At 39.6% G+C, this 25,962-nt stretch overlaps 1 protein-coding gene across 1 annotated transcript in view; it reads right to left on the reverse strand.

The window, feature by feature from the left end:
* Nucleotides 1-532: 532 nt before the first annotated feature.
* The window catches only part of LRRC72 (leucine rich repeat containing 72), a 28,569-nt gene continuing 3,139 nt past the window's right edge, over nucleotides 533-25,962 (reverse strand). Inside the window, exons 2-9 of the mRNA XM_026843115.1 lie at nucleotides 24,710-24,783; nucleotides 21,236-21,305; nucleotides 18,342-18,423; nucleotides 16,796-16,909; nucleotides 6,559-6,648; nucleotides 4,402-4,563; nucleotides 3,138-3,165; nucleotides 533-1,576 (exon numbers count right to left, since the gene is read on the reverse strand). Coding sequence (XP_026698916.1) covers nucleotides 1,411-1,576; nucleotides 3,138-3,165; nucleotides 4,402-4,563; nucleotides 6,559-6,648; nucleotides 16,796-16,909; nucleotides 18,342-18,423; nucleotides 21,236-21,305; nucleotides 24,710-24,783 — 786 coding nt within the window. The 3' untranslated portion in view covers nucleotides 533-1,410. The remainder of the gene's footprint in view (nucleotides 1,577-3,137; nucleotides 3,166-4,401; nucleotides 4,564-6,558; nucleotides 6,649-16,795; nucleotides 16,910-18,341; nucleotides 18,424-21,235; nucleotides 21,306-24,709; nucleotides 24,784-25,962) is intronic.

Here is a 25,962-nt window from a genome sequence, read left to right on the forward strand (position 1 = left end):
TAAAGATGCCTTAGAGCACACTGGGATGTTGCTTATGAATTATTTCATAAACATGAAAGATGCTTAATATTGTTCATGCTGAACCTGGTCACAGTGAATTAGATGGGAAAATTCATATGTGTATTGGTACAATTGGAATTTCATTTAGGCTGTCAGTTAAATACCATATCTAGAAAATAGCTTCCCTTAACTATGCTGTTTTCACTCAGATTTATGACTTGAAATGATGGGGAATGCCACAACCAAAAATATCGCTTGCTGCATAAGGATGACAAAAGTTGAGATTCTATAATTGTTGGATGAGTAACGTGTTTTTGAACATGGCAGTATCCTTCAACTTAGAGGAATAAGGACCAGCCTCAAAACAGAGGAGAAATAAAATGCTATTAATTTTTTACTATTTAATATATTGAAAGTTTTTGTTTAATATTCTGAAAACTGTAAGAGTAAGGGTACATAAATGCACCTGTGCAGGGAATGTACTTGTGTTTTAATTTCAAGGATTAGTAAATTGTGAGGAGTAAAAGGAAGCTTTTTAAAAGAAGGGAGCTGTGTGACAGTTCTGTCTATTGCATCTGTTAATGGCTTTTGGGACATACAGTGCCATTCTTATTTGACCTGCATGGGCCTCCTGTAGCTGGGCTGTGCAAGTTTAATTTCATGACAACTGGCAAGCAAGATGTGCATGCCTGGAGCTTCAGTATGGAGTCATGATGTGGTTCACCGTCCACTCTTGGATCTGGGAATGCAGAAGTGCTGCCGGTTCCCTGTTCTACACGTAGCATTTGGGGCTCATGGGGATGTGTTGCTCTTTCTCTGTAAGGTTTCTCTGAAAATCATTTAGGGCAAATGATTCAGGAATTTTAGAAGTGTGGTAAAATCCACAGCACAAATCCTGCTCTCATTCTGCCAGCCAACGCTTTTTCTTGGTAAAGAAGAAAAGCCCAAGCAATAGGAGAAAGTATGAACATTGGAAATGGTGTGAAGTGTGGGATCGTGGACACAGATTGCATTTGTTCTCATTCTAACTTGAAAAGGCAGAAGCTGCCACACTTCCCTCTCTTTGCCAAGAGTCTCAGAGGACAGGAATTTGAATCCAAGTTTGGGTCCTGGTGCGCACTGGTGCTCTAGAGCTACCTCTGCCATCCTCAGCTTGAGCTGGCAACAGCTCTCCTGTTGTAAGATCATGGTTGATAGGTCCTCCATAAACCTGGGGTAATGACTAGCTCTTGCATAATCATGAATTGGAGGAAACACCTTGTGACGTTACACTAATACTTTTTTTTCTGTAAGTTCATTTAATTAGATGCATGTTTTAATGTACTTGTTTTATTGAGATACTAACTTACTTAAGGATCTTATCTCCACACTAGAGAGAGGAATAATTCTTTTTCTTAAGGAAGAAAGTAGTCATCTAAATTGGACTGTCAGCTTCTCATGGGGTTCTTCTGCTTTTTTTCCAAGCCGTCTTTCTTGACAGGTGGCTACTTTGTTCCAGTCAACACAGGAAAATTCCATTAAAGATCTTGTCATTGCCCGCAGTAAAATGGCATCTTCGGGGTTCTCAAATGGTACTCTGCAAAAGGAACAAAGCAAATATGCATTATCTGAATGTTTCCAAGCTACATTGGAGCTAATTTACTGCACACTGTATAAAAGATGAAGTTAGAAGTCAAGATGACACTAGCAGAGAGGATTTGAAAATTTTCAATTTCTGAAAGGTTTCCTTCTTTTACGAAATTTAAGAAAGAAAAACAAAATGAGAAAATGTCAGAATCACAGGATTCTAAGGGAAAAAAATCATGCTATAAATTATTTTAAATACATTTATATTAGACTTTAAAATGCTATTTTGTTTTCACTTTTTTTTTTTCACAAAAACTATAATTGTATACTTCTAATGCTCTGATTCAATGGAAATCATAAAACTAATTTTATGATTTCATAGTGATATGATGTCTATTAATGCAATACACATTCATTTCACCACTGATCTTCTAACTAGTCACTCTGCAAATATCCCTTCTCCAAGCTCTGAATCCGGAACACTGTGAGCTTGTGTTGTTCATGTATCCTGCCACAGCTGCAGTCTGAGAGAGAAAAGTGGCAGACGTACAACATCAATGAAGAACTGACAAGGGCTTCATGTCAGACCAAACTCTTTTAACTCAGATACAATATTAAGATTTGATCTTATAAGGACTTATTTCTTAAAGATGTATCTGCAGTAACACACACCTAATATAAACCATGGGAATGTTTCCACCAAGTATAACACACTTTGTCATGAAATGGTACCTTGCAAAGTCTAAGCATCTACATAAACAGGATGGAGAGGAAGCTGTACTTCCAGTCTATCAATAAGGACAGCTAACTCCACCGAAAGCAGGTAAGAATTAATTTTTAAACGTAAACTAGCTTGACTGTGAAGAGCTGTACTCAAAGTGAATAACCATATAAAATCAAATATATCATCATAGCATCATAGGTAGGCTTTTATTATTCCCTTTAATAAATTTTTCAAGTATTTTCATGTGTAAAGCTAGAAAGTAAAACCAAACCTGATATCTGAAGTTTGTAAATTTACAAAGGTAGCATCTAAAATGTCATTGCATTAAAGTGCAACTCCTTTATACTGGCTCAATCCAGACACAAAACAGAGATATGTTTTACATTTATTTCTGTGATTTTGAAATCAAACAGAATAAAAGTAACATCAAGTACAACCTAAAAAGTTTCATTCTACAAGTCATAATATTTTCCAGAGAGTATGTCTTTTTGAGCAGCCAGTCAGAAGTTTTCTAGGCCATAATATAGAACAGGTATACTGATGCTCTAATACTTAAAGCATGCTTTTTCTAGTGATCAGTATTTGATCTTATACATAAATAGCATTTTTATATACCCATTTCCAAATGTGGAATACCTTTCAATATTAAATTTCAGCCAACAGTGGAGAAGTTGTCTCATCAGAGTTAGTATAGAGTTGTAACTGTATTAAACACAAAGCCCAGAAATTTTTTCAAAAGCTCATTTTTACTGGACATTTTCTCTCATTAGGGTATTTTTTAGGCACAAGAATAAGAAATTAAGTAAATGCTTCAGAGATGCAAAAGAAAAAAAATCAAAATACTCACTTATTTGTGTGATTTCCAAATTCACATCCTATAACAAAAAGTTAAAATTAAGACATTAATAGCTGTGCAGCATTTTGATTATCTGAGGATTACCATCCTGATCCTAAATTACTTGTTCAAATGAACTGAACTGAAAACTGGCAGATGGTTTGAAATATTCAAGATCATCTTTTGTTAAATTACTGTGGAAACAAGTATCTGTACGGGTTTTTTTAAAGTTTATTTAGTTCTTGTATTTTATTTCCCATAGACATATATATTCCTGAATTCTTTTTTCTTCCACAGAAAGATGACGCCACTGTCTATATATGTGAATGACTGCATGGTAGAGATAAAGACAATTGTATGCCTACTTTGGTAATTATCAGCAAAACTAATTAATTATTAAATATGATTAAACTATCTCTTTTTTTCCCAACCTTTTCAAAATTATTGTAAAATACACTGCTTTCAGGTCTACTATTGTGATATATGCATTAAAAAAAATGCAGGTATTTTATTACTGTTCCAAACTTCATCAACATTACTGTTTAAAATGCTACCATTTCAGTCATCTATGCACAATATTGTTTTTCTTATCTTTAAAACATAAAAAAAAGCAGACGTGGGATTTCAAGGTTTGTTCTGGATTATCACACAGTACAAGTCACAAGGCTCCAGGAGGTATTCACCTGCTTTCTTGTGCCAGAATCATGCTGTCTTCCAGATCTGAATGTTTTAAGAACTCTAAAAATTACTTTATATGCTATTATAAAACATCATTAAAATATTTTCAACTTGGAAAGCATAAAAAGAAATCTGCTTACAAAACTAGGTAAGATATGTAAAATTTAAACCACTATTTAGAAAAAAATACTTTCCTCAAGAGATTGCTTTATAAAAGCACTAGAGGGCATCAAAACTCTATGATGCTGATCACTGGCTGAGACAGCCTGGAAGTGTACTGGATGTTTTTAATTAAATAAAACTAAAACTAAACACTCACAAGACTTATTGGGAAAAAAATATGAAATTTTGTTTGTTCAGCTATCTTAAAAGACAATTCTGTAACTACAGGGAGTGACTAGAACTTATTTTCCACAATACTCTTAGTAGAAGGATTCATTTGTTGCCTGTTGCTGCTACTACTTTATGAAGCAATTTGGTTGGGTTTCTGATGCATTTATACTTTATTACTAAACCAAATAACTTCTTATCAGATGAGCAGACTTTTTCTAATCAAATCACCTAAGAACATGCTTTTCCTTTACATTATTATAAATACCTGAGGGCATCATCCGTCTTCTGGCTGGTTGAGTGCATCTGTTAGATCCCACTGCAGTCCCCAAGTGTGTATTTACTCTCTTTCCAAAAGCTACTGACTGCACAACACAAGACCTTTGGTGGTTATAAAGATGAAGCGCTGACTCCCTTTCTCTTTGTGTAACTGCTGTTAGAAGGAATATAAAAATTTTACTTTTTCTACCAACCTAGAAGGCTGGTATTATCTATCTGCATGCAGAAGGTCATTCACTTTTTTTGCACCAAGTTTTGTAACAATAGTGGTGTAAATCTGCATAATTTCAGAATGATTAAAAATGGGAACATGGAGTATTACTTCCTAAGGCTTTAGGGTGAAGTCCTGTCCAACGAAATAAAGTTGTTTCTTTTAGGTGCAGTAGGATCAGAAATTTTAAACCAATAAACTAGAAAGCAAGACTTTTCATACGACTTAAATGGGATCTACTGCACAAGTCAGTAAAGATTTGGAAGTTTCTCCTTGAATAGCAAAAGCAAGTCCTGGTTCAAAGCCAGTTCAATTCCCACTGCTTAATTATAGACAACTGTAGGAGTGCAATCAAAAGAAAAGCCTCACATTTTCCTGTTTTGCACTTTAATTCAAAAATAACTTTTAATTTGAAACAGAGTTTGAGACGATTGACTTAAACAGGGGTTGTTAACTTCAGTGATATGAACTGCACACTAATGTAGTACTTCAGCTATGGAACAGAAGTGATCTGAAGGTTTACATTAAGTAACTCTGGCAGAAGCGTTCTGAATTCAGGGAAGGTTTTAAGTCTTGGTGTCTAGGAGACCAATTAGGAAGGAACTGCAGTAGTCATGCCTGGAGGTAGCAGAAATGTGAGCACATGTCTTATGTAAAAGAGACACCCAGGACTATGCTGTGGTAATGTTCCACAGATGGTGAAGAAGCTTTGTAATGTTAAAGAAATAGTTCACTAAATAGAATGTCCAGGGTACAGCTTGATACAAATTAATGTCTCAAGTCTTAATCCAGGACTGTATTTAGGAGATTAAATCCTGGAAGTTTTACGGAAGTGTTTCTAGAGCTGTAAATGCAACATGTATTTTCCAGCACGTTAAGCTTCAGTCTTCACTCCCCAGTCAAAAATGATCATTAGTCAAAGAGTCTGACAGATGTGTTAAGCACACGTGTAACCCAAGACCAATATTCAAGAGACTGGAGGCACTGGTGCAAAATGAATGTGCAAGCAAATGGCTGTGTGGTCAGATCCAGCAGCTCCTCATCAACCCCTAACACGTGCTGTGGCCCATCCACCAGCTTTCCTTCATGACAGAGCTACAGTCTGCCAGCACCTGCAGATGTCCTGGGGCTGCCTGGCTCAAGTCCTGCAGCTGATTCTCCTAGAGACTGGGAGCAGGTTTTCATGATGACATTGTTTTTCCTTGCTACATTTTATAGGGTAGAGCTGGTGTAGGAATCAACACCTCTCTCAGTGCTCTGAAGTAATTTTCAGCCCTCCTGCCAATCACATGGGTCTCCAAACACCAGAGACAAAAATCTCCAAAAATTATTTTCTGGGTCCACTGTGGCATGTTTATAGATTCATCGATTTGTCATCTGGCTGTTCTTAAGATAGTTTGAGTTGGGGTGGGTTTTTTTGTGTAAAATTTATAGCAGACAAGCTGTGAAAGACCTCTGGATGATTTATGAAGATTTATACTTGAAAGCTTGGTCAGCATGTACCTCATAATGAAATGTGCATATACATCTTTGAAATGTGCAGAAACATGTAGATAGCTGAGGATATATTATCCATACCTAAGTAAACACACCAATGTGAATACACCAATTTGAATGCACAAATGTAGGTACATGTTTCTAAGCACAGGCTTTTATCTGTCTTACCCAAAAATATACAAACCAAGATACAAGATAAACATATACAATTTAAAAAAATGGAAATCAAACACATTTGGCAAAGTAAATTGTTTATGCCATGCAAACTCTATTTGCTTGACAAATCTTGCAGAAAATGGCTACCTGTTCCTTAGATCTTTTGCTATGTCAACAAACGCATGTAAAAGAACAGGCAAAATTAATTCCCCTATTTCTCCATACTAATTAAAATCAAAAGCAACTGTCAATGCTGTGTGAGAAGAGGAAAGCGATCCTTACACTTCCTGTCAAGGAGCTGTACCGAAGGAAGGGAATATATCACATAAAGCCGGTAGTCTGGGTCTTGTGCCAGAGGGTTATTGAATAGGTCTGCAAAATGTATACAGAAAAAAAGAACAGCATCACAAAAAAGCAAACACAGCAAAAGAAAAGCAACTAATTTAGCAAGGCAGGAAAATTAAAGATCACTAGTAGTCAAAGATTTTGTACAAAATATTATCAAATTCAAATTGTTCTTATGCCGGGTAAACAAAGCACTGTCTCTTTACACATGCAAAATTACTCAACCAAACACAGACTGCAAGAACTGGCTTACTGCAGAGTATGCAAAATACCACAGGCAAGAACTGAGTAAAGGTGCCATCATGCACTCCAAACCCTTCAAGGTTTTTTTTCTATTTTTTATGATATACAGACAAAACCACTAAGTGTTTCCCTTTGATTTTCTTATGTTGTTAGGTGATGCCTATTTTAAAAAGCAGTAGGTTTTAGGTGTGACAGCTTAAAGGTAAGACACAATTTGTAGGGGGAGAAAGTTATTAAAACCAAATGAGCTTTAGGACTCTGAAGGCTTCATCATAGCTGACATAAAGTTTTTATCCCATAGACGCAATATGAAATGTAAATAAATATCCAGTCTTCTGATGTTTTGACAGATGATGAGTTTGAAAACTCAAGAAACTTAAAGAGTAAAATGTTTAAAATGGCCTAGCTGACATGCCATATCAGTTTGTTTCATGAGAGTGATATCTGAAGTTGATTAAAACAGAAACTGGCTCATTCCCAGATCAGCTATCAAACAAACAGGAGTTGTTGGGTGGGTTTTTTTCTAAATAAAAACCATAGTAATGTCATTTTTCTCCTTACACAAGTGCTGTTCTTCTGAGACAGTAAAAATAATCAGGAGATTGCTACTTGAGATCAGAGCAGAAAAAAAAAAATCTTAAATTAATAATTTTGACAACTTCGACCAAGGTCTACACTGGTTTACTAGTCTGTTTTTTAGAGGGGGGGCTGTGGCTAATATTCACTTTAGGGTAAATAATCCTGTTATATGTAATTTTAGCAGTTAGGGAGAGAAAGGTGGTATTGCAAAAGCAGATAAGAAACTAGAAGAAGAAAAAAGTCTGGAAATATTCCATGAGCTTGTAAACTACAAGATGCCATTTCGCGTTCTTCAGGATAAGTATGACTGCCAAAGAAAGCTCAGTGCTTGATGCAATTTAGCAGTTATTTTGAGGGCACAGTAAGGTTGGAATGGGCATTTGGTAACTCCTACACAGAAAGTACCTGTTCATGTATTCAGAAGAGAACTTAAAATATTTTAATTCTTTTAACAAATTTTTTTAAATCACTGTACTTAGAAGTAGTGAGAGACCCACAAGGTGGCAGCAGCAGAAAGTTCCATTTTTACTGGACAAAGTACTATCTAGCCATTTTTTCTAGAAAGAGTTAATCAGAAAGAATATTAGGTATATATCTGATAAGTCTGTTCTTGAGTCAATATGTGATAGCATTCCAGAGAGAAAAACGTTTCAGAAAGATCTCTATAAGTAGGTATGTTTGGTAGCAGAATGGAATGAACATTCAAGAGAGATTATTTCCAAGGCACAAGCTGGGGTCAATACTAAGTAAGTACTTCTGACTCTGGATGCTACTAGGAGCACATCCCTCCTCATCAACACTGATTTGTAGGTTTGTTTTAGAATATATGAATTTTTCTACTGCTCATTCTTACAATAAATCCAACCATTGTACAGATCAAGATGGTCTTATTTTACAAAACATCTGGGATAAATTCTTGGCTCTGCTATCTACCTTCTTGTCAAGGTCATGCAATTTTACTTCTACAAATTATGGATAATGCTTTCTTCCTCCACAGTTTTGTCTGTTTTCTCTATTTGGAGTGTAGGAAAACTGTGCCTGTCCCATAAGGGGCAGAAAGGAACTACTGCGGTAGAAACATAGTGAAGAACAAAAAGTTTTCTGAGGTCTAGCAGCAAGATGTTATCAGCTGCAGATAATAAATCAGTTGAGGCAACTTACAGAGTACATAAGAAAAATCTTGGATTCCAAAAGGGAGATGTGCGCACAAGGTGAGCCCATAAAGAAACTCTACATATCTCCCAAAAGGCTGCAGTTGTGAGCAACCTATCCAGTAAATCTTTAGAAGCTGAGTGTCTTCCCTAAATGCCTGATGAAGAATGGTGTTCTGCTACAAATCCAGTGCAGGGTGGTGGCTAAAAATCACAAGAGAGCCTTAAGGAAGAGAAATGCAACATTTTGGCAGTTGGATGCTACTTCTGAAAGTGAACAATAAGAGTATTAGACTGCCCCATTTCAATAGTTCTAATGTCCCCAAGAGTTACAAAATAATAATATGCTATTATGCATCCAGAAGCTCTGCTGAAGGCTAGCAAGCGTGGTTTTTTAATCAGATTGTCCAGCAGTAAAAAAGATCTACCTCAGAACAGTGAGAACTCTCCCATTCCCAAAGCAGTTTTTATTTTATAAAGGTGAGTTATGGGTTCAGCCCTTTTCAAAGCTACACAGTGTAAATCCTGCACCCATTTCACATTTCTTAATATTGCAAGAAGGTGTATAAATGATACAGTAATATGATATTATATAGGATATGACTTTTAAAATGTATTTTGTTCATTTATTGCTGTAATTTATTTCAAAGATGACAGTACATTTTATTAAATCGAGTCCTGTTAATTTGAGAACTCATTATTATGAAATCTCTTTGAAACAAACACATTGGAGATTTTTTCATGACTGCAACAGTCAAAAAGGAACTGTAAAGTTAGGTTATTAAGTTTCTTCCACTGACCAGCATTCATTCTCATATATTTGAACTATGGAACAATTTTTTTATCAGGGTAGATTGGTATATTCTCTATATATTGTTTGATAGTTCTCTTAAGCACTTGTTTTTCTATGATGGTGGCCAGTCCAGTATGCACCCAATTTTCGCTATGCCTCTGTGACTGCCATGCATAATAACTTGGCAGCATGTTAACTATCCGTTGTTTGTCTTTATTTCACACAGATGGTTGCAACAAGTACAACAAACTCCCTCCGCTTGCTGAAGCTTCTTATTAATTTGTAGGGCTATAACATTAAATTCAGGTGACTGCACCATTCATACATAGGATGTCTGTCCAAACTTTGCCTAATCACTTCAAATAACTGCATTCTTAAATGGACTATTTTTTCAGTCCATTTAAAAAAAAAAAAAAAAAATCACAATTTGGCTGGTGTGTTGTCTTCACAAACACTTGATTTGTTTTCTTAATATTGGCCCAGTGTCAAGTTCAATTAAAAGTGTACTTTTCAACCCTTATTTTCCTTTCCCGCAATCAGACATTCAGTTCTCTGAATGCATGAGGAGGTATGGCTTGATGACATTCACCCCCATGAACTGTGTCACTAAGATGCAAAATTGGTTTCCTGTTTTCTCAAAGTGGCATGACCTATGATATTCATTTAGGAGCCATGGAAAAAGACAGCTTTCATTTTCACTTTCAATAAGTTAATAGCAAATAATCCTACTTTCCCCAGAGGGTAGTTCTTACATTGTAACTTAATGGTGCCAACACTGTTTGTATAAATTAATTTCAAATTTCAGAGCCTATGCTACTTTCATTTCCAGTGGTTCTGGTTCAACTAGGGTAGGGTTAAGTTTCACCAGCAGAGAGGGGGAAGGGATCTCCAGATGGGTTATTCATACCATGCTGACCTCAGGTCCGGCAGCGCGGCAGCGGAGGAATCTTTCCTTTGAGGCTTTGGTCAGGGGAAGCATGCGCGGCGGGCTGGCTGTGTTCACTGCGGTATTTCTCTGTATATCTTTTGTCTTGTTTACTGTTATTACTGTTTATTGTTGTTATTATCGCTACTGTTGTTCAGATTATTACACTGTTGTATTGAATTTCTCCTTATTTTAACCCGGGGTTTGTGCCCTACTCGGTCTGAGGGTGGGGGAGGGACAACGGCAACGTGGTCTCCTGTCCCAGCAGGGCCTAAACTACCACAGCCTTTTTGATGCCCAACGTGGGGCACAAGGGGGTTGAAATAAGGTTCAAAAAGGGACAGACCCTGCCCAGAGTGTGTTGGAGCAACCTGTTGGGTGCAATTTTCTCTGTTTGTACTTGTATTGTTTGATAAGAAAATGTTTGCAATGCTGTCCTACTTGCTTGCGTGGTGGGGCTGGATTAATCCTTATATCCAGTGAATGATCCCAGTGCTGATATTTGGTGGTGGTGGAGAATGTGTAAAGGCTCTCTTTTTGCTGTACTGGCTCCTGACTGCTTATAATGCGCTTGTATCTTGGGGTGGGGGGGGTGGGCCGGGCCGGTACCTGTTTGCTGCCTGGGCTTTTGTTAGGGGTCTCACCCCCTCTATGGGTGAGCCAGGGGAAGAGATCCTCTCGGTTTTTGAGTTTTAATTATCCTTGGAGCCTGCAGGCCAGTGTGATTGTGGAACAATGCTTTCTGAATGCCTGCCAGATCTTGTTTTGGGCCATGCGGCACTTCTCTAACAATAGCAGTGCCCGGAAACCTGCCCCAAGGTCAGATAATAGTGAGTGGCAAGAGGTGTGGGAAAAGATGAGCAAAGGCCTGGGTTAGTGGTCGCCTCCAATGCTTTGGAATTTCACTCCCGAACAAATGCAGAGCCCTGATAAGCTGATGGAGTGCTTAGAAAGGGTGTGTTACCAAGCTGGCAAAACCCAGGAGACACAAATCGCTGCGATGTGTTGGGGACTTGCCCATGCCTACTGTGTCCTTTTTAATACCACCCGCTGCCCTCAAGGGGGAGAAAGGGCTTCAGGACTTGAGGGTGAACTTACTGGTACAGCAGCTGGGCCAGGGGGACAGGCAGAGCCAGTCTCAGTCACCTCCACCAGCACAGCAGCTGAGCCAGAGAGACAGCCCATGCCGGTATCAGTCGCTCCAATACAGAAAACCAAATATACCAGAAAGTCAGCTCTCAAAGTGGGGGATGGGGATGAGCCAGGCCCAGCACGGGAACAGGAGGAAGGACCAGAGGTGATCGGCCGATCTCTGTCCCCGACTGAGCTGCGAGATATGTGGAGAGATTTCGGCCGCCTGGGAGGCGAGCAGATTTGCACCTGGCTGCTCCGATGCTGGGACAATGGAGCTAATGTTTTTAAAATGGAGGGGAGAGAGGCCAAGCAGCTGGGATCTTTGGCCAAGGATGCTGGCATTGATAAGGAAATAGGGAAACAGACTCAAACTCTCAGCCTTTGGAGGTGACTCCTGCTCAGTGTAAGGGAGAGGCACCCCTACAAGGATGATATGTCAGCTAAGCAAATGGACCAATATGGAGAAAGGCATCCAGAATATCAGGGAATTGGCTGTGTTTGAGATGATCTATGGTGATCTGAATAATGAGCAGTCACCCAGGGACCCAGATCAGGCCCCTTGGACACACCTGATGTGGCGAAAGTTCCTGAAGAGTGCACCAGAAGCGCACTCGAAAGCACTGGCAATAGTGTCCTGGTGGACAGACACCCACACTCTAACAGTGGATGGAGTGGTTGGCAAGCTCTGGCAATATGAGGGAAATCTCCCTTCATCACAAAATTCCTGGGTTTCAGCTATAAAGGAGGACCCTTTCTCTCAGAGGGTCCAGAGAGTGGAAGAGGACATGTCCTACATTCCACCTGCAGGGGCTGATGTCTCAGACATTAGAAGTAAATGTTTCCCCACCAAAGAGAAAGGCAGCACAAGGTACACACCACGAGGCACCCTGTGGTTTTTCCTCTGCAACCATGGAGAAAACATGAGAAGGTGGGATGGACAGCCCACTGCCGCCCTAGCTGCATGAGTAGAGCAGCTGAAAGGGAAGACCGTCACGAAAGGGGAGTCCTCCAAGAGGAGTGCAGCTCCAGTGTCCAGTTGGAAATCCCCCAGACAGAATAGAATGGCCAACGTTATGTCTGACCCTCTTGAGAGGAGCAGTGAGTCATTCTTACAAGAAGTCAGTGATGATGAGCAGGATTAGAGGGGCCCTGCCTCCAGCCAGGTGGAGGAAAGGGATAATCGGATTTACTGGACAGTGTGGATCCGATGGCCTGGCACGTCAGACCCACAAGAGTATAAGGCTTTGGTGGACACTGGCGCACAGTGCACCCTGATGCCATAGAACTACAGTGGGGTTAAATCCATCTGCATCTCTGGAGTGACAGGGGGATCCCAACAGCTGACCCTACTGGAAGCTGAAGTGAGCCTGACTGGGAAGGACTGGCATAAGCACCCCATTGTGACTGGCCCAGATGCCCCGTGCATCCTGGGCATAGACTATCTCAGGAGAGGGTACTTCAAAGACCCAAAAGGGTACCGGTGGGCATTTGGTGTAGCTGCCCTGGAGGAGGTTGAGCAGTTGTCCACCTTACCCGGCCTCTCAGAGGATCCCTCAGTGGTGGGGCGGCTTAAGGTTGAGGAGCAGCAAGTGCTGATTGCTACCAGGACGGTGCACTGGTGGCGGTACTGCACCAACCGAGATTCCCTGGTCCCCATCCATCAGCTGATCCGTCAACTAGAAAGCCAGAAGGTGATCAGCAAAACTCACTCACCCTTCAACAGCCCTGTATGGCCAGTCAGAAAGCCCAATGGTGAATGGAGGCTAACTGTGGACTACCGTGGCCTGAATGAAGTTACGCCAGCAATGAGTGCTGCAGTGCTGGACATGCTAGAGCTCCAGTATGAACTGGAGTCGAAGGCAGCCAAGTGGTACACCACGACTGACATTGCTAACACGTTCTTCTCCATTCCGGTAGCGCCAGAGTGCAGGCCACAGTTTTCGTTCACTTGGAGAGGCATCCAGTACACCTGGAATCGATTGCCCCAGGGGTGGAACCACAGCTCCACCATTTGCTATGGACTGGTCCATACTGCACTGGAGAAAGGTGGGGCTCCAGAACACCTGCAGTACATTGATGACATCATTGTACGGGGGGACACAGCCGAGGAAGTCTTTGAGAAAGGGAAGAAGATAATTTAAATCCTCCTGAAGGCCAGCTTTGCCATTAAGCAAAAGAAAGTCAAGGGGCCTGCAAGGGAAATTCAATTCTAGGAATAAAATGGCAAGATGGGCGTCGCCACATCCCAATGGAGGTGATAAACAAGATAACAGCCATGGCCTCACCAACCTCTAAAAAGGAGACTCAATCTTTCCTGGGCACAGTGGGGTTCTGGAGGATGCACATCCCAAACTACAGCCTGATTGTGAACCCTCTCTACCACGTAACCCATAAGAAGAACGATTTTGAATGGGGCCCTGAGCAACAACAATCCTTTGAACAAATTAAATGGGAGATTGCCCAAGCAGTAGCCCTTGGGCCAGTCCTGGAAGGGCAGGAGGTTAAGAACATGCTCTACACCGCAGCCAGGGAGAATGGCCCTACCTGGAGCCTCTGGCAAAGAGCACCTGGGGAGACCCAAGGCCGACCTCTGGGCTTTTGGAGCCGGGGATACAAAGGCTCTGAGCTAATTACACACCAACTGAGAAGGAGATACTGAAAGCGTATGAAGGAGTTTGGGCTGCCTCAGAAGTGGTTGGCACTGAAATACAGCTCCTCCTGGCACCCCGACTGCCAGTCCTGGGGTGGATGTTCAAAAGAAAGGCCTCCTCCACGCATCATGCAACCGATGCCACGTGGAGTAAATGGGTTGTGTTGATAACATAACGGGCTCGGATAGGGAACCCCAGCCACCCAGGGATACTAGAGGTGATTACGAACTGGCCAGAGAGCAAAGATTCCGGGATGTCACCAGAACAGGAGGTGACACGTGCTAAGGAGGCCCCATGATATAACGAGCTGCCGGATGAGGAGAAGCGATATGCCCTGTTCACTGATGGGTCTTGTCACATTGTGGGAAAACATCGACGGTGGAAGGCTGCTGTGTGGAGTCCCACACGACGGGTCACTGAAGCTGCTGAGGGACAGGATGAATCGAGCCAGTTTGCAGAGGTGGAAGCCATCCAGCTTGCTTTGGATATTGCTGAGCAGGAAAAGTGGCCGAGGCTCTACCTCTACACTAACTCGTGGGTGGTGGCAAATACCCTGTGGAAATGGCTGCAGCAATGGAAACAGAGCAACTGGCAATGTAAGAGTAAAACCGTCTGGGCTGCTGAAGTATGGCAGGATATAGCAGTCCATGTGGAAAACGTTGTGGTGAAGGTGCGCCATGTGGATGCCCATGTACCCAAGAGTCGGGCCACTGATGAACATCGACACAACCAGCAGGCAGACCAAGCTGCTAAGATTAGAGTAGCTCAGGTGGACTTGGACTGTCAGCGCAAAGGTGAACTGTTCATAGCTCGGTGGGCCCATGAGACCTTGGGCCACCAAGGTAGAGATGCAACATACAGGTGGGCTCGAGATCGAGGGGTGGACCTCACCATTGACACCATTGGAGAGATCATCCATGGATGTGAGACGTGTACTACAATCAAACATGCCAAGTGGGTGAAGCCCCAGCGAAATGGAGAGCGATGACTGAAATATAGATATGGAGAGGCCTGGCAGATCGACTACATCACACTGCCACAGACCCGCCACAGGAAGCGCCACATGCTCACAAGGGTAGAAGTAACCACTGGACGGCTGGAAGCTTACCCAGTGCCCCACGCCACCGCCCGGAACACCATCCTGGGCCTTGAGACCCAAGTCCTGTGGCGACACGGCACCCCAGAGAGAATTGAGTCAGACAATGGGACCCACTTCTGAAACAACCTCATGAAAGCCTGGGCAGAAGAACATGGCATCGAGTGGGTCTACCATATCCCCTACCATACACCAGCCTCTGGGAAGATCGAGCGCTACAATGGACTGTTAAAAACCACATTGAAAGCACTGGGAGGTGGCACCTTCAAAGACTGGGACATGCATCTAGCAAAGGCCACCTGGCTAGTCAACACAAGAGGATCTGCCAGTCAAGCTGGCCTGGCTCAGTCGAGACCTCCACGTGATGTAGATGGGGATAAAGTCCCTGTGGTGCGCATGAGGAATATATTGGGAAAAATGGTCTGGTTTAGTCCTGTGCCAGGCAAAGGTAAAGGCAAACCCATCCATGGGATTGTTTTTGCCCAAGGACCTGGGTGTACCTAGTGGGTGATGCAGGACAATGGAGAGGTCCAATGCATACCACAGGGGGACTTGATTCAGGGTGAGAACACACCGTGAATTATGCTGTGCCTTTGTTAATTGTTGTTTTGTTATTTTTAACTGCTAAATGGCAGCTGGACATGACGCAGATGGTATAGAACAAAGGGGTGGATTATGTCCTGGTTCAGCTAGGATAGGGTTAAGTTTCCCCAGCAGGGGGAAGGGATCTCCAGCCGGGTTATTCATACCATGCTGACCTCAGGTCCGGCGCAGCAGCACAGGAAGCTTTCCTTTGAGGCTTTGGTCATGGGAAGCAGGTGCGCAGGCTGGCTGTGTTCACTGTGGTATTTCTCTGTATATCTTTTGTCTTGTTTACTGTTATTACTGTTTATTGTTGTTATTATTGCTATTGTTGTTGCTCAGATTGTTTATTACACTGTTGTATTAAATTTCTCCTTATTTCAACCCCAGGGTTTTTGCCCTACTTGGTCCGAGGGTGGGGGAGGGACAACAGCAACGTGGTTTCCGGTCCCAGCAGGGCCTAAACTATCACACAGCCGGTCTATCAGAAAGTATGCTAATTAATAGATACCATTATACTTGACATCTGAAGTATATTTATTCTTAGACTCTAGAAACCCACAGTCTGCCAAAGAGATGCATAAAATAAATTCTATGAAAAACAGAATTAATGAGCCAGGAATTATGGTTCAATAACCTATCATACTCTCATCAGCAGTAACACTCTTTTGTCAACTTCCTTCACCTCTATGATAATCTCACTCTACTCCCATGTTCCCTTACACAAAGGCAGCAATAAACTCCTTTGACTGTGTCCAAGCTACTCATTCAGGAGACTGGCTAGCCAGCAGTCAAAAAGTTTTAACTTCTGAACTCATTTGGCCGTTTTTTCTTAGTTGAGGTACTCTCTGTGCAATTTGCATGTCTCAGAGATCTCTTTCATCTGTAAAATTTGGTTGAAATTGATAATTAGCTTCAAAAGCTATCGGCAAATGATGCAGAAACAAACAAGAAACATCCTGATAAGAAAGTCTAAAGAACTACTGCTTGCTGTTCTGCAAAATAAAAATAAGTTATTACTTAGAGTCTGCAGGCTTATAATTCCTTTCAATTCCTTCACTGTTTTGCCAAGTGTATTTAACTGGTTGTTGTGAAGCAACAGAATCTGTAATGCACATAGGTGTTTCAGAGCACCTGAAATAAAATAAAAAATAATTAATTATTCTCACCATACCTGACTGCCTTTATTAGAGAATTATTTTGCTGTGAATTCGATATTCTGGTTATCCACCTATGCCTGCCTTTTGGAAACACCTTGCACAAGATTAGTAAAGAAAACCAAAACAAATTATCCAAGATTTCAATATTGCTTTCATCGTTCTAGTCAGATCCTTTTAACATATGCCTAACTTTTTTTCATTTCAGTTCCTTCCATTTCTCCCTATCACCCTTGCCTTAACAATTCAACATAAACTGCATCCTCTCTTCTTCCTTCATTCCCTCCTCCTTTATTTCAGTAATCTTTGATTAATTCATCTTCACTTCCTTTTACCCTGAACTAATATTACCTTTTCCTCACCAACAATAGTATATCCCTAATACTGCCTTTGCCTCACAAGCAATAAATGGTCAATTCCTTAGAAAACAGTTCAATTCCAAATAATTATTTATGTATTAAAAAGTTATTACAAAATATTGTTGTGGCTGACTCAGACTATTTGTTCACATCCTCACCCACATCAGGCTGACATCTCATTTTCCAGATTCTATACAGTATCTCTTCTCCACATTTATCAATGACACTTGCCCTCCTGTTTACCCCTATTTTGTTATCTTCTGTTATGTCTCTTGTGCTCATGTTTCTTTCTTCCAACCATTTATTTTTCTCAAAATCTCACAGAAACTAATCAAGATCAGTTCTCATTCCAACATATTATAGGGACAGAGAAAAGTAAAACATTAACATTTAAAATGTCTAAAATATACACAAATTTATTATGTTTTGACCTCTTCATTCACAAATTCACTTATCTGGTACACCCATCTTAATCTACAAGAGCAAGCAAAACTGGGAGAGAAGTGTAAGACAGATGCAATTTTACAATAAAATAGTTTTGCAGTAACTTTGCAAAATACTTCTGATTATAAATGTAACTATATAATGAAGAAACTGTGGAACCTTGGTGACTACCTTACATGTGGGTCAACTTAGTGATTTATTACCCTTTCATTTTCATGTTAAGTTTTTCATCATAAAAACATTAATGTACTTCTATCAGCTTATCAAGTCTCTGGTCAGCAAGAGGACTACAAATCATATAAAAAGAGCTCTGCATGTTCATTTTCAATATAAAATACAGTCATGTAAGATCATAGATATTTCAGAATTGCCTGACATTAAAGTGAAAGGCATTTCATCCCTTAGACCAGGATAAATGTATCACCTTATTGCCACTCAAGTATGCTAGAACAATTAAATAATAATTAACACATATTGTTACACATACATAGGAACTTTCAACCATTAAGTTACTTGCTGTCATCCACTTCCATAAATCTGAATGCCAAAACACAGAAAGGAAAGTACAGGCTTCTAATTAACAATCTATAAAGGGAAGACTGGTACCTGATATATCTGTCAGTTCGTTATTGTGGAGGTAGAGTTCAGTCAAACAATAGTTCTTGATCAAGAAAGTTAAATCTTGGATCTGAAATTAGAGTTAGGAAAACTTACATATCAGCCTAAAATTAACTTTGGAGAAGTATAAACACAGTCTCTTGCAAACTGTTTAACTATATATTTTAACTATATATATTTTATTTCTGTTGACTTGGTTTAAGGATTCTCTTGACAGCTGAACCTTTGTTAGAAATACTAATTACACATCAAATAGTAGTAGTACAGCTTTACCTAATTTTTTGAACTACAAATGTAGTACTTGCATTTGGAAACAGATTTCATTGAATTACTGGTCTTCACATTTTCTTTAATTCTTTTCACATTTGAAATATTTTTTATTGTGAGAACACTCTTGTAGGATGTAATAATTCTATGTTGATTTAAGAATATTCCTGAAACATATCCTTGGAATAAGAGCAGCATCTAGTTTTAAAATTACTTCTTCAGCAGCAGGTCCAAAGAGCACATATTTGCTCTAAATTTTAAAAAATGACATTAAATCAAATTTACAGAATAAATCACAATTATGGGGAAAAAAATGCATATATGGGTATATTCTCAACAAAAAATTGCCTTCAGTCCCTATGGAATCTCATCCCCTTGCTTGAAGAAGCTCAGTTCTAATATTGTCTTGACTTCAACGCAAAGTAAATATATGCAATGGGAAATCAAGCTGACCATTGTAACAGTTGAGAACTGGGAGTACAAATGGTGCCTAAGTATTTATCCTAGAGTTTAAATGCCAGGTCAACAACCAGAACTTTATTCCCGATGCTACTTTGAGTTCTGTGATACAACATCATTTGTTAGTGGGGGAATGATTTTAGTCCCTGAATTGTGCCATTGATTTTAAAACAAATGTGCTTTCTCCGTGCATTAACAGTATCTGAAAGTTGGAAGGAGAATGAAACAGAGTTTTTTTCAGTTCCTAAAGTTCTCTGAAATCCTCTGAGAAAAGATATGTTAAAGTTCACAATAATACCATTCTCTGAGTCTTGCTTCACCTCAGAAAAACCTGGTTCACTGAAAACAGCAATGTTCTAAAAAAATAATTCTATTCTTCACAATGATTATTGTATCTTGTATACTGTAAAGCCCACACATACCTATTGTATATAGTGATGTTTCTCTATCTTTGACAAGTTTGGGTTTTTTAGGATCATCTGAAATTTACTTTTTTGTGATAAAATTATTGTGATGCATTTTTTAGTTTAAAAAAAAAAAAAAGTCAGGTCTTCTGGGTTCAGAAAAATATGCTCCCCCTCTTAGAGCATTTAGACTTCTCCTAAATTCTTCACACAAGTTATATAGAAAATGACACTTCCAGACAAGTTACACAGAACAGCAGAAGAAAGCTCTTCATTACTGCTTAGGTGGGAAAGTGAGATCTGTGAAAAAATCAGATTTATCTTTTATGGTCAGCAAGATCAGTTCCGCTTAGTCATTAGGTCATTTCTTATTCTTTAGTGTTCTTTAGAAATACAACAGAAAGCCTTATTATACCTGTGATTTTAGTTCAACGTTTTAATGTATCCATACTTTTGCTTTTTTGGGAAATGGCTGGGTAACCATAGGTCTTTCAATTAAGTCGACATAAGATGTTACATAATTGATGTTAGCCTGGGGCAGCAGATATACATACACTCCTAAGTGACATGGAATGTAAATTTATTTTTTTTTCTGCTGCTCACAGAGCTACTTATTTACCTGAGCAAGATGGTGTTTTAAGAACTTAAGCCCACTGTGAAAGTCATGTAAACTACTGTACAATAAGATATGTAAAAGCAGGTTAGAAATTTGTGGGTTTATCACTTTTCTTGCTTTTTAATTACCATTGGTTAATGGTGAAGGTTTGGAATCAATTCAACCATTTAATAATGGTTGACCATGTATTTGGAGATTTCTACATCAGGTAATTCTACTGTCAAGTAGATTATTTTGTTTAAGATACAAGGTGCTTAGACTTGGCTGGAAACTGTAGTGTCCGGAGATTTTAACAGAACATTATCTTAAGCCCCCTACAAGATATAATAAATTCTGTAATACAGATTTGCACTGATGGACAAAGTGAGGCACTTGGTTTGTGTAACCGATTTAGGACCACACAGGGCACTGGAAACGAGAAATTAATGTGGCCCAATGTCATACTCTAATCACTCGCCTGGAAATCAGTCTTAAATTGAACAAGTTTAGGTGACACAACAGCCTGCATAATGGCAGAAGATACCCCCTCAAGCCTAGCATTGCAGAGCTACTTCCTGTGCACAAGGAGAAGCACATTTGAAAGAGTCTTATGTCACTCTTGTGTGCATGAGGGCAAGAAGGAGTCTCACCTCAACCACCAGCCTGCCAGGAAATAAACCATGCATGTCTGCAAGGGCATAAAAAATGAGCTATGCATTTCCTGCAGTGCACTCCTTTCCTGAAAAACTAGGAAGTGCAGTCTTACAGTCATGTCACTCCTCAGACTGTTCCAAGAGCTGCTCGCTCCAGTGGGCTGGGTATACTTGCTATGAGCTATGCTGGAAACTGCTATCCCAGACCTCAGGTATCAGTATGCTATCAGGCAGTTTTGCTAATAACTTAGTTCTAAATACACTCAAACTTTCTTTTTATTACTAAGGCATTAGCACAAAACTGCAGCTCTTTAAATAAACAAAATTTATAAACGTAATGTAAAACAAGATACTGTTTCTTCAAAACATATCTATTTCAGTTAAATTTGTCTGGAAACTAAATCAGCTTAGTAATTCTAAAATAGTTTGTGTTAGAAAAATTATGAAATAATAATCAGGGAGTAGAGATGCATTGTTCTGCTCTTTAAAGGAATACTTTATTACCTTATTGTTGTTAATCCACAAATACCTTAACCTATGAAACCGTGATAGACTTGGGATTCTTCTTAATCCTCTGGTAGAAGAAAAAAAAAAAAAAAAAAGAGTAACAAATTGCTTAACTTTAACGGTGCTTAATTACTTTCTAAATGGTGGAATTTTTTATAAATAACGTTATACAAGCACTAAAAAGCCTCTCTCCTATAGAAATCATAGCAGAGAAAGATGCAAAGAACCAGATGGCAGAGTGTAAGCATTCTACACACCTGAAAGCATAACAAAGCAGCAGGTGGTAAAGAAATGGGAACAAAGTAAGTGATAGATTTGGGATTTTTTTTTTCCATAACAGCATTTATTTTCTCAGGGACTATGAGTCACATGTACTTTTCAGTCTGTAGCAATTCTGCTCAGAACATGGGAGACGTTTGGCATCCTGGGGAACAAATCCAAAAGGAAAATTACTTTGATGGTGCAGTGTGGATTGTTCAGCTACGGTGCCAGAGAAGCCAACAGAAGACATCAACACCAAGCACATCAAAGTACATTTCTTACTATTTTTCATATTAGTGTATATTGTGAATCTTTTGCTCTTTTTTCCCCTCTCTTCTCTCCCTTCCTCATATAAACTTAGTATTTACCCATATTGATTAACAGTCATGTTTTAAATCAAACTGCACATCCACTGAGGCTGGAACTATATCCTATTTGCTGGTAGGGTTTTTTTGTTTAATTGCGTATCTAACACTTGGATCTTGCTAGTGTACCATAAATAACAAATTACCTACTAACCAGAGAACATTAGTGAACTGCTGAGTAATTTTTACTAATTGCTTCTCCTTATTTTTAATTTCTTTAAATAAATGTTCTTGATTTCCACTAGAATAATTGTAGATGACCTTTACACGAGAAATTTTTATTGACATAATAAAACTTTCCTCATGGATTTGAACATGTTGAAAGATTAGGGACAGTGTTTCAGAAGGAACTAGCAGGACTGATAAAAATTAACCTCACATCATCAGCCTGAAATAATCTGCTTGTTTTCCAACTATGATGTCTAACCTCTAAATTTTCCATGTGTTGGTTTTTTTTTTAACAAACCCTCCAGATACAAAGGGGGAGTGGACACCTTTTCTGATCTTGCATTTGAAAAAAAAATCTGCCAAGAGCAAACCCTACAAAGTTGAGATGCTGTACTTTTATTCTCCTGTATTTCTGAAAATCAGATTATCCCACGCTGCTACTTTGTTAAACTGTTTATCTGACTTCCTCAAATAATCCACAAAAATGAACCCTGCAAATATGTATTTGTGTCTACTGTCACAAGTAACCAGAAAATACATTACTGCAAGTAGTAAACATAAGCAGATGAGTGTTGACAGGACACACAGAGCTCTTACACAGCTATCATCTAATTCGTCTGTATAATTGTACTCATACAGCCTTGAACTATTTTCAGGTAGCAAAGCCAAAATTTCTCTCATATTCTTTGTCACTGACACTCTATACTTAGTTTACAGGTTTACATTTTAATTGGCTTTACTTCCCCTCTAGTAACAGCCTCATCTTGACTATCTCCAAGCCTTGAACTGTTGTGTTGTTTTTTTTTTCTGGTACTAAGGCATTTAATTTGCCCCAGGTAGAGCTTAATTCCTCTAACATTTTAAAAGAGCTTGTCCCTTTCTGTATGCCTTCCAGACTTTGCATGTCTCTTACAAACTGATCCTTTTTGGCCTGCAGCACTCTTTTCCGACCTACTGCTAAGTTAATCAGTTTTCCTAGGATGACAGCTTTCAGTATCCAAAAGTACATTCTTCCATGTCCCTTTAATAGTAGTGGTTTAAAAATATAAACTCATCCCCCCTTATTTGATTGACTTTAATTATTATTTTTTCATTTATTTATTTCAGCCAGCAGAAAACTATGTCAAATCAACAGTTAAGGAGGCATGATCTGATACTGACACTGGCTGAGGTTCAAGGTTTATATAAATTGGTATAGAATAAAAGGAATTCACTTCTCTCCAATCATCAAAGAAGCCAGCTTGCAACATCTTTCTCAAAATGGTTTCACAGAAGACAGATCGCTTCTATATCGGCCATCTGAACATTTCTTTTTATTCTATACCAAAAAATATTTCAAAGCCAGTGAGGGCACACATTTAATATAGTGCCTATTACGACTGTATACACAGGCTTAATTCTTTCACACATACACATAATAATTTTATTGTATTGTTTAGATAATATCTGCATCTTGTAATTGTCTCATTAATTAAACTTCTCACATATTTTATGTATGTTTTCTTCTTTCTAAAATAAATATTTTAATAATTTTAACAGTAACTATATGTTTTAAATTTTCTTGTCACAGAGCATCAAACACTTTCTTGGTGTAAATCAGGAGATATGCTGAGGAATTTAAAGACATTAGTGTGCACATTTAGATTTGCAAGATCACCTGATTTCCACTAAAATCAGGCTAGACAACACTGAAATCCCTTAACACCTCTTTTTTTTTGGTATTCATAGGACCTAGAGACCTTGAAAACCTTGTCCCTAAATTATTAAACTACTTCTTTATATATGTACCAACTGTACAAACAGTAGATGCAGTTGTGAGGCTGCAGACAGGTATGCAATACTTGGAATTAAGCCCTGGCCAGAAATTCAAAGTATGCTTTCCAAAAACTTTGAAGTATGCCCTGTCACGTACCCATCTTTCTATGGTAGCTTCTCAGCATGTTCATCCTACAACACACACCTCTATCAACCTAGATCACCCACAGGCTCATGAAAGCTTTGCCTTCCTTCACTTAGCATGGCTTCTTCTCATCTGCCCTACTTACGCTGTTTCATAAAGCTCTTAGAGATCAGTTCTCTGATCAGTACTGCCAGCCCCAAACAAGTGCTCTTGTACTTGTACTCACTTCATGTTGCCCTGCCCTCCCCTCAGTTCCTAACAGTAGAGATGGAGGTAATTTCAAAGGTCCTACCAATGAGTTTTACTGTTGCAATAACAGATTTCTTCAGGGAGGTCAGAAATTTGGCAGTTCTTAGACTGGGCAGGTCCTGTGTTTTTTCATTTACCTTCTTGATACTCTTTCCGCCCAGTCTTACAAGCCAGTTAGAACAGGCAGAAATCAGCCCATTAAGCCTCACTCCCCTGCTCCCTGTGGTAGAAGTTCATGCACAACTCTGTGAACTTACAGACCCTCGAGCAATTCTGGGTTGCTGGAGAAGGTTTGTGTATCTAGGGCTGAGGCAGTTAACTGTGAGCATAGCTCTGCTATGTATGTGTCAGCGTATCTTTACCGTTTCTTCCCTCCCAACATGTACAGACTAGGTATAAATAAGATTTACTGATATTTCACATATAAATGATGTTCAGAGAGTATCTGATATAGAAAGCACTATGAAAAGTTACCATTTACTGTGTGCTCTACTTTTAGTAAAAGCCAGAGAAACGTATTTTACTTACTGTCCAGCCAGATACAGTACTAAGACATCCACATTCCTCTTAAAGCCACAGATCTTCAGCTGTTTTTCTACTGCCTGACAGCATACAGTACATTTGTCAGCATAATATACTGCATAATTATAGATTCATTACATTATAACATGTGCATATTTGGTCTCTAAATTAATATGCACATCAAAATTAATATATGCATCACAGCACTTCGCAAACCATAACATAGTCTAAGAGAGAGAAAGAGATATTAAATAAGCAGTCTCTATTTTAAATTGATAAAAATACTCCAACAATTATGTTACACCAATTTTCTTTTCCTGTGGAGAATCATAGTTCATTGACATGAAGTGAAAAAGTATGTTGACTGCAGAAATGGCTTCTCAGTCAGGTCAGCCAAGCCAGTAGAGGCAATCAGCAAGAAAACTGATTACCTTGCAATACAGTCGCAACTTTTCTTTATGCAACTTTACTTTAGGCAGATAACATTTAAAAATTATGCATCCAGAAAACTCTGCTCGTACATTTAATGTTGAAAAATGCAGACACAATTTTGATTTTCAGAGTATATTACTGATGTGATCTGCAAAAGCAATTAATCCTAGTAACTTCACAAGGATTATGGATCTCAGTTACTAGTGGTTGATAAAAAAGAAAATGCCTATTGGGAAAAAATGGTTTTACTACAGGAGTTATTATGCCCAACATCATTAAGATCACTATTGCCTGAAACATAAAAGTTGAGGTAACGTTACAAATACAAAATGGGCCCGTGTAGCGCGGCCTGTATTGGCTGCGCAGTCACTCCAGCGTGGTTTGTGTGTTGAATATATAGAAAATAACGGTGGGTGCACTTGCCAATGTGCTGGACCTGTGGCACTTTCTGAACAGAAGAAGCGAGGAGCTGGCGGGGCTGGCAGTGCCCACCAGCCGCTCATGGCACACAGCTGATGTTGGGAGAGCGGCCACTTGCCCTGGAGCTGGGTATGGCCAGCTGCCTGACTGCAGCTGTCACTTAGGGGCAAAACCTGGGACAAATGGCCCTTATTTTTCTTTCTACACAGCCAAAATCTGCAGATGGACCGAGCAGTGCTATCTGAAGAGCAGCTGTGTGACAATCCCAAGCGTGTTGCCGTCTGTCCCTGGGGCTGCAGAAGGCGCAGGGCTGCCAGACCTACCAAGGGGGCGCACACCCCTACCTCAGAGAACAGAAATCCCCGAGACCACGTTCGACAGTCGAGAAGCCAGTGCCCCGAGATCTG

The sequence above is a fragment of the Athene cunicularia genome, assembly GCF_003259725.1.
Source record: "Athene cunicularia isolate RWA chromosome 2 unlocalized genomic scaffold, athCun1 chr2_part1, whole genome shotgun sequence".
Taxonomy (NCBI): domain Eukaryota; kingdom Metazoa; phylum Chordata; class Aves; order Strigiformes; family Strigidae; genus Athene; species Athene cunicularia.